The following is a 12,604-nucleotide window of genomic DNA, read 5'->3' as shown; positions in this document are numbered from 1 at the left end:
CAGGGGGCTCTGCAGCCTCCCGAAGGCGCCGGGAGGTGTGATGAAGGCAGCACAAAAGCCCTCCATCCACAGGCTGCGGAGCGAGTTTTCCCGGACGGGCTAAGGAGAGCCCACGGCGAGGGGCTGCCCGCCGCCTTGGGAAGGCTCAGCAGGCTTTACCCGCTCCGCCTCCGGGCCGTACACCCCGCTCGCATCTCCGCCTGCCTGCAACACCGCTACTCTTCCCTTGTTGTTGTTTACATCAACGGTACTGAAACAGCAGAACTAACCCCACATTGAACACGGGAAGAAGGCGGATGGGGCTATTGCCGCACGCCGGTATTATTTGCTAATTACTCCCGACCTGCCAGAGAGGTTTCTCGCACAGGCACAGCAGGCAGCCACCCAACAGCACTGACGGCACTGTCCTACCGCTCCCTCCCCATCACCTGCTGCTGCACTTCACTCCATCTCTCACATCAAACCGCGTCTAGGAACAGCAGTCCCTAAGGAAAACACCACACTAGCACCTGCACAAATCAATCAGGAAAAGAACCGACTGGGCTGGGTTAGCCGGATTGCCAAAAGGTGCGCTCTAAAAATAATAGTAATGAAGTGTTTTCAGATTCTTGTTCTAAAAAGACTTGCCACTCCCAAGGGTGCCAGTCTGAGTCCCCATCACACTGACTGTAGGAGTCCACCTCCAAAGGTGGAGAGGCCACAGCTACGACAGAGACCTTCGAAAACAGTCCCTCTTGCAAAAATTGAGTATTATTTTTCTTAGCTTTTAGGAATAGCATGATTAGTCTGGGTGCTGCTTATCCAGAAACAACATTATTACAGGAACAACAGGCATTGTGTTCCTGTACGTCTACAAAAACAAACCCATAGTTTCTTTGGCGATGGGCCTGGGTTCCAGGTCCCTAACAGCGATGAGGAGTTATTTTGCTGCTGTAATTATTTCAGTGTACAAAACTACACTGACTAAGAGCTTAAAGATTAAAGAATAATTGACCTACACTAGTGGTAAAGACAAAGCAAGTTCATTTCTAAAGCTGTGCTTTAGTATCAATTTTAAACAGTCTGGATGCTGTTGCCTGTGTATTTTGCTGCTCCTCTCTACCCGACTATAGATTCTAGATGCTCAGTTCATCAGTAACAGACTAGTAAGTGTTAAAGAATGAGTTTGCCTTTTTCATCTCGCACACAGCTCCCAGTGATCTCACAGCAGACGCCTATGGTGACTGTGCCTGCTTTTAACAAAAGGAAAACTCTGAGGTTCGGCTATTTCAACCTCAGGAAAAGCTGGAGGTTCAGCACATGTATTAAAACTGCCGAGCTGTACTCGGTGCAATTTGCTGCACACCATTTTGCACTGGAGCTGTGACAGCTAATTCCTCAGTGGCCTCCCCTGCCTTTTGAAATTCACCTCTAAGCAAAGGATTTCAAGATGTTTGTCTTTGCCCTGGCTTTGCCTTTGCCTGACAACCACCCTTCTGCCTCGCATCAGCTGTAGCGTCAGTCTATTCCTGCACAAGAGGCACAGCACTGTTCCAGTACCCGCCAGCCCTGAACGCTGCGGTCCTGCTCTACCCACACACAACCTCCCGCACACATGAGCTACCGGCGTGTGTTCTCTCTCCTCTGAGCTGTGGAGTTTCCAGAATGAACACTGTACGATTTAAGAAAAAGCCCGACAATACAAACCCTAAGGGCAGAGGTGATTCCTTTTGCTCGCAGGCAGCTGTAGGACGAATTAAACTGCTTTACTATGATGCGCAATGTTTAGTGATTGTTTTATTAATGCAGAAATAACCTGCTCGACTTCATACCCATTCTGATTTAAAGTGCAACAATTCAGTCTGAGAATTCTCGTACATCCATATTTTGCAAGTGCTGTTCCTAGAAGACACATCGTTCAGATGATGCCTTGCATTGGTAAAATCTGTCGGGTTTTTTTTAGTACCGTTTTGCTTTATTAACTAAAATAAACTGTACAAAAAGCTGTAGAGTTACATTAGCTTTGAACAATGTAGGATACACGTTCTCTGCCAAACTTTAGTGTGCAAACATTTTACATTTTTCTTTTTTAAAGTGACAAAATTAAGCCAACCTTGAAGTCAGAGTTCATTACGACGTTACAAAACAGGAGACTAGATATGGCAAAAGAAATTCCCCACTGAAATCAACACCATTGTATAATTTTATTTCTAATTCTTAAAAAAATATAAATGAATTTAGAAGAGAATCACAGTATAAGGGCCCTAACATATCAGACCATTACAAGGTACATAAAAATAGAAGACACAGATTTCTTCGAAACTTTAATCCTTTGATTAAGCAGCAAGCATATCACTCTCCAGGCAAACACTGCTTAAAACAAACCCTACCCCCCAAAACAGGACGTGCAAACTGTATGCACATGTTCTGCAAAGCACACAATAAAGACATTTCGCTATGTACATACTCATTTAGTACTACAAACGCTAGGAGTTCCCTACTGTGTGCTACAGTGTATGGAAATTCAGAAATACTACCTATCTCTGACCCTCCCTCCCCCCCCCTCCAATACAGCACCTTCGCCCAGTTATAGAATATTTAAACAAGATTAAACGGAATTACAATGTACTGAACAGTTTTGTAGCAGTTGGTGGTGGCCAACCGTACCGCGACACCCAACATTCTGCGTACTGCAGCCTATCGACAAGAGACAAGACAAAAATCAGCAGAGGTACAATACACACACCGGGGAGACGTGATGCTAAGGGAAAAGAAAGAAGAAAGGAATCCTGAAGATGTACCTTATCGCTGTTAATTAAACTGAGATACCTGGGATGCCAAAATGTACCACAGATGGGTTTCGGATCGGTTTTAAAGTCTGGAGAGCAGCCAGGCTTGTGTGTAGCTGGTGAGGGGACACTTCTGACTCCCAGAACACAAGTTTACTTTCTTGGTGCTTGTTTTACAGTGCTGCTTTTCTGAGACGAGAGGTTATCTGACGCTCAACGTAGCGGCTGAGCATCTGCTCTGATACAAAAGAAAATCTGTAAGAAGGCCCTTTGGTCCAAGACCTCAGCACACCAGTGAAAGCTGTTGAGAAAGAAAAACCTCTCAAGTTTGATCTGAAAATATTCTAAAATGAAGAACTAAAGCATAAAGGTCAACACCTTAACCGCAATTCAGGCAACGATTACCAAACATAACACTAGATTTACAAACAAAATACGATCAGATGCTCTAAGAGCTTCCCTTTGCACATAAAAAAAGACCTTAACTGCTGAACTGATCGTTGCACCGTCCAATTTATCTGGGAAAAAGCCTAGGGAGAGCACATCCTGTCCTCAAATAAAGTCTCATAATAGTCAAGGGCAAATCTAGTTAATAGCAGGATGGAGTTAAAAGAATTTTCAAACACCATTTCAGCTATAAGCAAAAATAATCTTCTAAGTAGTATGTCAGTCAACATGAACGTTATTACAAAGTCGAGAACGCAGTGTTTTTCAATAGCTTGATTCATATCACACGTTTTCAAACAGTGCTGCTCAAATTTGCAGCCTGGTTTACGTGGAGGGTAGAGGCACCTACTTTTTAAAAAACCCCGAACACTAAAAAAAAACCCCACGCCCAAAACACTGCTGGGCAGACATCAAGGTTTCAGGCAAGAATGCAGCGGAAAGAAAAACCTTTCAATCTCCTACAATTTGGAGGTAATTATTAACACCCAAAGGCAGATTTTATTCAGACAATAAAAGAAACGAAAACCCCCACAATAGATTCAGCCCAGCTAATCAACTCTGCCAGAAATAGCAGAGATCAGAGATAATCGTTCAGCACTAAGACTGCGCTGGCAGCAGGTAACTGCTGCCACCATCTTCTACACCACCACCAGCCTCTACGCTTCCCTCAGGAATTCCTAGGCAAGCTATCAGTGACCTAACACACACAAACTGCAGACAGCCATTCCCAGAGGAATGAAATTCTACTGTGCTTAAATTAGAAGAATTAGTGGAATAACAAATTAAATTAATGGCTCTTGCTACGTGGTTCCTCTCCCGCCGTCCCCCTGGGTGGTGGGAGTTGCTGTCTCTCTCTCTCTCTCTCTCCACCCCAGCCCACAAGAGACGCTGCAGCAGGACACCAGACTCCTGTTTTCAGTTACCTTCTATGAGCAGAACACGCGGGAGACTTCGTGAGTTTTTTTCACTCTTTCGGAGGAGTATTTAATAAGACGGTACCTTTTTAAAATGAAAAAGTGTTCTGGGAAAAACACGAAGAGAAGAAACACCTACATTTTACAAGTGCGTGAAATGCTCCTACCGTTATCTAAACAGGGCCAAAAATTTGGAACCTAAGGCCATTATTTTTTTTTCGCACTAAAGGTAACAAAAAAAAAAAAAATACACACACACAAAAAACCCCGACGCTACATTTAAGTCTCCTACAATATTATCTATTCCTAGATTTGCCAGACTACTTTCCTGTAGTTAGATGCTTGACTACAAAGAACTGTAATAAAATAAATAGAATAAAAATCAGTTAAACAAAATCTCGGTGTGTTGAGCATTTATTCCGTTAAGAGGTTAGCTTCCTTCCACAGTTATCCACACAGAGGAGGGCTGTAGCGTAGGCATTGTTCTGCTGTACAAGTCTTCGACATAAAAATATTTTTATACAGGTGGTTGTTCACGTGGTTCCATTTCTAGTTCTTAGCTTGCTCCTCTGTAAACTGGTCGGGTACCTGTGAAGGCTTGCTCTGTTCTCCCCTTCATTATGTGGAAAAAAAAAGTAAAGTACATCGATACAATTTTTCAGACGTAGGAGTTAGCATAATTCTGCTTTATTTCTTCAGTGCAGAGTGGACTGAGATTCTGTCTGAATTCCAATGAGCGAGGGTGGCTGCTGGCCGCTAACCGTCGTTAACACTGGCCTTGGGTTTAGACGAGGAGGCATGGAATTAGCTGGGCGGATGAGCGGTGGCGGGGGCTGATTTAGAGTTGGCCTTGGCTGAATAAACCGCGCCTGCTGTTGAAGTGGCGGAGGCTGACGGTGGAGAGCAGGAGCAGCGGGAAGCGCTGGACGAAGTAACGGGGGCGGCTGATTTAAAGTTGCCATGGGAGCGGTAGGTGCTGGAGCAGATGCCTGTGCTGGAGGTGAAGGGCCTAAACACTGAGTGGCCGGAGTGCTTTGTGCCTGCGCAAAGGACAAAGATAAGACTGCGTGAACAGCCGTCCCGGCCAGAACGCGATGCAGTTGGGCTGCCACTGTCCACTACACAGGAAACAGCATTTAAAAAAACAAAACCAAAAAAACTGAGAAGTTACTGAAAAGAAATCACCAACCAAAGCATTATAGACAGCAGAACTAAAAATATTTACGAAGCAAGAGTCTTCTTCTAGAACAAGAACTGTATTTTAACAATAAAACAGTAACGTGATCGGCACTATGAAAGGTGCAGTCCTGCTCGCGGCTGGTTAACGACATTGGCTGAAGTTCTATGCAAGCTCATCATCATTCTTTAGAATGCGGTTTGCCACTCCACACCAGTTAACCTTACATTATATCACTAAATAAAATGCTGTTCCTCAACCCATGCTTACTTATTTCTGGTACACAAAACACACCTCATCTTCTTCATCAGTGCTCTTTCCTGATGGCACATTAGAAGTATTTTTTGTGTCCTCCCCTAAAGCAGAAGCATCACCATTAGAAGCCAGGGTTCCTTGTTCCGCTTCCCATTCCTGCAATACCTCCTCTAAGTTAAACCGACGCCTGTAGTTTACAAAGAAGTTCTTCACTTGGCCAACAGTCTTGTTGCCAATTACATCTGCAATAGCTTGAAAATCTTTACCATATTTTCGGACACCTGGAAGGCAAAGTAAATAACATAGCTGTGAAGAATCAGTCAGACACAGCTACGTGTGATGTATTCATAGAGAGAACCTATGGGACCTGCAAACCAAGGACTCGCTAATTTGGAGGACTTCTCAATTAGGAGGAGGCCTCAACTTGCATTAAATAAAATAATTTTTAATTGTACAGCTATCGACATACAAATCAAGAACTTTATTAACAGGTCATTACCCTCTTTTTAAAGGTCCTGGCTTACTCACCAAGCCTCCCAACCTAAAACCAGAGAGATCTGGCCTCTGACAAATACAGTAAATCCTTCAGTGTGCTTGCAGTAAGGACAGCAGCCCAAGACAAGTTCAAGATGGGAGAGGGAGGGTGACCAAGCATGTGTGTACAGCTGTAAACCGGGTATAACACTAGAAATGTCAAGTGACAAACATTAACAGTTTCTGTAGGTTCCCTCCATGCCAGCTGCACACAGATGTTTCTTTGCCCACGACCCATACAGCAGGAGTGCTAGAGGGCAGCAGCTACTGGACCAAGCATGGAGCAAAACAGGGGGGACAGTTCCATGAAACATAACATACTGCTCGTTCCTGCGCTTGTGACAGGCTCTGCTGAGGCTACGAAAAGCAACTGGCAAGCATTCACCTGACAAAAGTCTTTCTAAAGCTTTAATTCACCATTTGAGCAGAATCTGGGTAGAAGAATCTGGGGTTTTGGGACAAACACCTCAGGGAATGTAAGTAAATACAAGCAATGGTGTCTGCTCATAATACAGCCCACCACAAGCCTCCAGGATCGAATCCTCCAGCAAGAAGCAGCACGACAGAAGATCTTTGCATCATTCCTTTCATTCGTCTTCATATTGACATCAGTAGGTCACTTTTATTTACAAGCACTTCACAAGAAAATACTTCTCAAGCAAATCCCAACACGTATTTTTTTTATAGCTCTAAAACGGCACTTGCATACAACATACAAAAGAAGTATCACCCCTTGAGTACAATGTTCCTTAGTTTTGAACTTACAATTGGAATTATAACCTGAAGTTTATTGATTTTCTCTCAGTGGTATTTAAGGTATGTGTCTAGTTCCTCCTCTCTCCAACTTAAGAAAAAATCCTCACTCTCCAGCATCCTAGAACACAGCTTTTAGCCACGCAAAATGGATTTTTGATCAAGAATGTCCAAAAGTTTGGCGACTAAAAGAAATAAACCAGAATTCTATTCCACAGAGTAAACAGAAGAGTCATTTTTTGCTTTCAGCTGTGCATGAGTGAATTACAGTTCAACTTCTGTAAACCCCTGATATCTAAACTCACTCGACTGAGCCTGTTAGCTAATTTAAAGTTGTCAAAAATGAAGCCTTAAAGCCCATTTAAAGCAAACAGCTTGAAAACAGCATATCTAGCCTTCACTGAGACCCCAACTCTAAGAAATACCTAAAGAAAATAGAATTTCCTTAGTTTCGCTCCACACCACACTACTCATTCTGGATTCTTTTCAGGTGTTATTTCATACCATTCTAGCATCACTACAACCACTTCTACGCAGTGATGTAGTAAAATTCTTTTAAGCTGCATCAGAAACAGAGGAAGTTCACTCCACGTTTAGTAAAGTCTTATGCATAAGGTTCTGGCATGTCTGTAAGACTTAATGCCAGCCCATGGACTCTTTCAAGCTTCACATCACTTACACATCCTTGTACAAATTCTGTGCTAACCACCACCCAAATCTCTTGAGGTTAGCCCACATGTGATGAGGTTTTTCATGTTTAAGAAAAACAGTACCAAAACTATATTAATGCAAGTTATTTTTGTCATTTACATGGTTTTATTTAGTGTCTGAATTCAGGTGAACAAATCATAGAAGTGCCACCTACCTGCTTAATGCTTTTGATTTCTGTAAAATTATTAAAAGCACATTTGATGAAATAAATTTATTTTAAATGTACCAATTAAGTGTCCCCATGCTCAAATCAACTTCCAAGTTCAAACCTAACACACATTATGGTATCTTTTAGTACAGCAACCATAGCTACTTTCTTCTAAAAACAGTCAGGGCAAAAGTCAGCGGGGTCCTTCATGCAGAAGTCTACCAACTCAAGCAATTATTTTGAAGCAAAAGATCAGGGTCCTCAGACCAAGGGACAGGAGGTTAACACCTACAGCACTCTCATTCCAGGAGGGAGACTCTGCTACAGGGCAGTAGATAAGGGAGGGATATTAAGAACACTTTGTTGCTGGCATCTCCCTTTTATACCGTGGCAAAGGAAGAGGACTCAAAAGGAAACAACACACATAAGAAGCGCAAGTAAATTCAATGAAAACGGGTTTCTTCCAGAAGGCTGGATTTCTCACCCCACCCTTAAGCACTGAGGCTGACTACAAACATTCCCTAGAGCAGAGACCAGAAGACTAGAACTCCTCTCCAGGGAGTCACCGCCCACCCTGATTCTCTCTTGCCCACGCTGCAGTTTTACTATCACCTTGCTGCTCACACAGCATTGTCCATAACAAAAGCTAAATGCACTCTTACCGCTTCCCAAACTGATGCTTAGTACGAGCTACAATAAGACAATGAAAACAAAAGATACTTGAATCCTTTCCTGCTAAGGCAGGCACAATGAACCTGGATTTTCCCCACTTCTCCAGCAATCATTCTACTTACTAGACTATCACATTAAAGAGAGACATCTCCCTTGTTGAAAAAAAAAAAAGTGAGCTTGTTAGCAGTACTGAGAGGATGAACTTAGGACAGAAGGTAGCTGGGAGATGTAAACCCCAGCCAGACTTCAGACACACCATGCTCTTCAGAATTTCCATTCACGCTTCAAAAGAAACCTAACTTTAGGTTCAGTCATCTGGCTAGCAACTACCAGGTGTGGTCACAGCTGACAACTTTACACTACTACCCTGGTCCAACTGAAGGTTTAATACTAAAATCCCATCTTTCATTTAAAAGGTGAAGAATGCAGAGAAATAAAGCAGATGTGTGTAACTGAGACGATTATATTCTCTTAAAAAAAGATGATCCACAGAAGTGAGTTAATATATAGTGTCTTCAAGACAGCGTTAGGCGCTCCAGGTATTTCCCTTCATCAGGCAGTGCACGTTGAAGCAAGACAAGAGTCAGTTTTCCTTCATATAAATTAAATGACTGCAAATTAGCTGTATCAATAGCCAACTAGAAAATGTTTTTTCTTCAGTAAGAGTCAAGTATCCATATCCAGACTTGGACTGTTAAAAGGCCTGCACTGGGCAGCTGCTCTTTTATTCCCTTGTCAACACAGGAAAGCTTTTTCCTACTTGAAGAATATGGAGAGGTGTCAGTGTTTCTTTCAAATTTTATTATTTCAACTATTACTTCAGTCTTTCACTTCAGAGAAATTAAAGTAAGATGAATTTAGAAGAGGATTAAAGGGACTTTTTGGTACTACTACAGTTGTTAAACCCAGCTGAGCTTTTCTATTCGAGATTTTACCACAGGTAGCTGAAAGACTAGCGTCATGTTGCTTGAATGAACACCCTAAATATTCTCAACAGGTTTTGCCATTTTCCCAGTGACTTTCTTGTAAGACCACATAAAGTTCAGCTTTTAATTGGAGGGAAATACAAACATAAGCCTGAATACTTCTTCAAATCCTCTGCATCAGTTTTCAAGTCACTACTACTATAAACATACCTTGTACTGCAAGAAGCTGCTCTTCTGTGGTCCAACGGGCATTGATTTTCTGATTAGACTATTAAAATCAGAAAAATGGCACAAATATCATTAAAATGCTCCAACAACTGCAAAATATCTGAGCATCAGAATGTGTTTTACTTGCACTGCATATTGTAACACAGGTAAAAATCTCTTGCTTATAAGCTGTCCATTTATAGTTTAAGATTATTTTCATAAAAAAGAAGTAGCATTTAAGGATTTGAGCTTAGGACTACACCAGCAGCTTTTCCTCTCTTACTGCAGTTTTTAGTATCAGCTATATCATAACTTATGCACAAGCCACTGATCTTTATGCAGACAGAATTTGAATTTATAGTTACATTTATCTAAACTATCAGGACTTGGTGTCCGTTTTGCATTCATGTTGTGTTTCACATCCAAGCCTTTAAAACAAGCAAAAAGAGAACTTCAGTTCTCAGAACTTAGTAATAAATCATGCACTTGGGATGCCCACACGCATACACAGTCATCTTTACACACAGAACACAGAATTTACTGCTGGCAATCTACATTATCTACTTTCAGTCAGAAAAAAACCCTGTATATCAGGGCTCAATTTCACCTCCCTATTGTCACGAACAGACGTAATATGTCTGGTTTTTCTGTTTCTTTATGCAGCCAGTTGCCACAAAAAGCGCCTAGCACTGATTCCTTGTAATGAAGCCAGAGTCACCCCTGCATGTAATTCCATGGATGCTGCTTAAGCCGCTGTTGAAATGCAAACACTCTGCTGCAGCCACACACATTTCTGGAGCTTCCCACCACTGTAAAAACAAGACCACGAGTTCTAATATTTTTTCAGATTTACCTCAGGAGGTTTGAATTCTTCAATCCCGCCTTCCATTTTCTGTTTAAGTGCACTGTTTACTTGCTTAGCATTTTGAACCTTGGTCAAAAACAACAAAGTTAATCAGCTCCACAAAGAAAGTTGGTCACTTTACACATATATCTTCACTAGGATTGCCACAAGTGTACCTCCTAAGTTAGAAAGAGAAATATTATGGTTTAAGGCTTCACTACATTTAACTGTTAAAAAAAAAAAAAACAAAAACAGCACAATTCACTACAGAGAGAAAAATATTTAAGCCAGTCTTTCAAAAGAACAGTTTGCCTGCAGGAATACTAAGCGTAGGACCTAACAACCAAGTTTTGATAATGCTGCATATGTTCTTGAAGAATGCAGAATATTCTAGACACAAAACTTGGTTCTTAGAAATCTAAGTGAGATGTACTGTACTCATTAACTTCTTCCTGCATAAAGCACTTTGGGAAAAAAAAAAAAAAAAGACTTGAGATGTTTCCAGTTAGCTCCTTCTGACAGACTGCTTTTTATTGACCTTAGATCATCATGATTTCCTTTAAATCATTTCAAGAATCACCCTTAAAATCCTTAAATAGAGTATTTTAGTCTATAAAAAGGAAAGAGCTTCCAAATCATAGGTATACATATCCGGTAACCATTTAAACCTGACAGTGATGCACACAAGGTAACATAGGTAAGAAAATAGTTTTGCATACTATGCTGCACAGCTATTACAAGTGTTCTTAAGTACGGACACAAAAGCAGACAACTCAGTGGGAGATTCCAAAGGCTGCATCTCTGAGATCACTGCAAGAAAAAAAGAGAAACACAACCTCAAGGCCGTAACTCACCTACTCTTAGGCTAAAGAGTGAAACCCACCTATGCTATTTAGCCCCAGAGTCCTGCTGTGACAGAAAGAAGCATATTTCTCCTGTAAAAGAATACAAGGGAGCAATCCCTTTTATTCACTCCATGATTTCGCAACATGGCAGATCTTAGCGGTCTATAGGGAGGCAGAAATTCCAGGAGATAAGCCTTGACTTTGCAGCCCCTTCGCTCCTAGAAAGCAAGCATGCACATACTGCTGCACCCTTAGAAGCTGAATAGGTTCTGTATTTCAACTTTTAAGTGCCAAAAGTTAACTTCTTCATGCAAAGGACGCAGGCAATTGTCCTCTTAAAAGGCGAAGACTACAAAGCTCTTCTAAATTTAAGTAGTAGAAAGCAGCTCATCAGTTTCAAAAAGAGCAGTAACTAGGCCCATGATTCCTTCCCCCCCAATACTTTCATGGCATGTGGGGAAGGATATCTAGAAAAACAGCTACAATTTTAAGCATAACAAACATAACTTCCTCTGCTTCATTGGTCTTATTCTCACTTGTCAAGCAAATATTTTAAACACAATTTAAAAAAAAAAAATCAAATTAAATGTGACTTTGGTTTTCTCCTGTCTCCAAATCTCTAACATTGTTGTCATGTCATACTCCCCCACCCCCCTTCTTTTTTTTTAAAGGAAGTCATCTTGTTTGATGTTATCCGCAAGAGCAGATGAACATAAAAAACAAAACCAAAGAATAGCTAGTCAGCTAGAGTCCAGCATTTCTGTTGATAACCGTGGAACAAAATTAGGAAGACTCACATTAAAGAAGTTTCAGAATCTTCACAGATAATCTTCAAAATCATTACAATCAGAACAATCTGAGATGAAAACAAAACAAGACCAATAACCCATGGTACCTGTCGCTTTAACGAGATTAGTTCCATATCCAGCTGTCTAAGAATTGTGTTGGCTGCATTGGGACTACAGGACACAGCTATCACATCTTCCTGGGTCAGGTACATGCCTTTTGGTGGACGGCATTTGGAACGCTGAGAATGGTGGCGGTGCTGCAAGCTCTGATACTCTCTTCTACCCAGACCTATTTTGCTGGTCTGAACAGGCTGCTCATTATTGCCCTTTAATTTACAAGAAATAAATCATTAAAGAATTACAGTATCTTGTATGCAACTATATTAAAGTACCACATAGCATTGTAATGTCGCATTCATGACAGAGAAAACCTGAGCTAACATTCTCCTCTGCATGCTGTATCCAAACTAAGTCTGGCAGATGGGCTGATGGAACACACTAGTCATTTGCTGCATTAGTCTTAGAAAGGTCAGTTGTCAAAACTTTTCTTGAACATGGCTGAAAATACAATAAATGGTACAGAAATCACAGACCCGATACTGTGAAAGGGGAAAA

At 41.5% G+C, this 12,604-nt stretch overlaps 1 protein-coding gene across 1 annotated transcript in view; it reads right to left on the bottom strand.

The window, feature by feature from the left end:
* Window positions 1–4,283: 4,283 nt before the first annotated feature.
* The window catches only part of RCOR3 (REST corepressor 3), a 16,629-nt gene continuing 8,308 nt past the window's right edge, over window positions 4,284–12,604 (bottom strand). Inside the window, exons 6-10 of the mRNA XM_010145134.1 lie at window positions 12,097–12,315; window positions 10,366–10,443; window positions 9,516–9,573; window positions 5,601–5,842; window positions 4,284–5,169 (exon numbers count right to left, since the gene is read on the bottom strand). Coding sequence (XP_010143436.1) covers window positions 4,825–5,169; window positions 5,601–5,842; window positions 9,516–9,573; window positions 10,366–10,443; window positions 12,097–12,315 — 942 coding nt within the window. The 3' untranslated portion in view covers window positions 4,284–4,824. The remainder of the gene's footprint in view (window positions 5,170–5,600; window positions 5,843–9,515; window positions 9,574–10,365; window positions 10,444–12,096; window positions 12,316–12,604) is intronic.

The sequence above is a fragment of the Buceros rhinoceros genome, unplaced genomic scaffold (genome assembly GCF_000710305.1).
Source record: "Buceros rhinoceros silvestris isolate BGI_N320 unplaced genomic scaffold, ASM71030v1 scaffold23971, whole genome shotgun sequence".
NCBI lineage: Eukaryota > Metazoa > Chordata > Aves > Bucerotiformes > Bucerotidae > Buceros > Buceros rhinoceros.
Note: the sequence above shows the minus strand (reverse complement) of the source record. Positions and strands in the feature narration are given on the sequence as shown.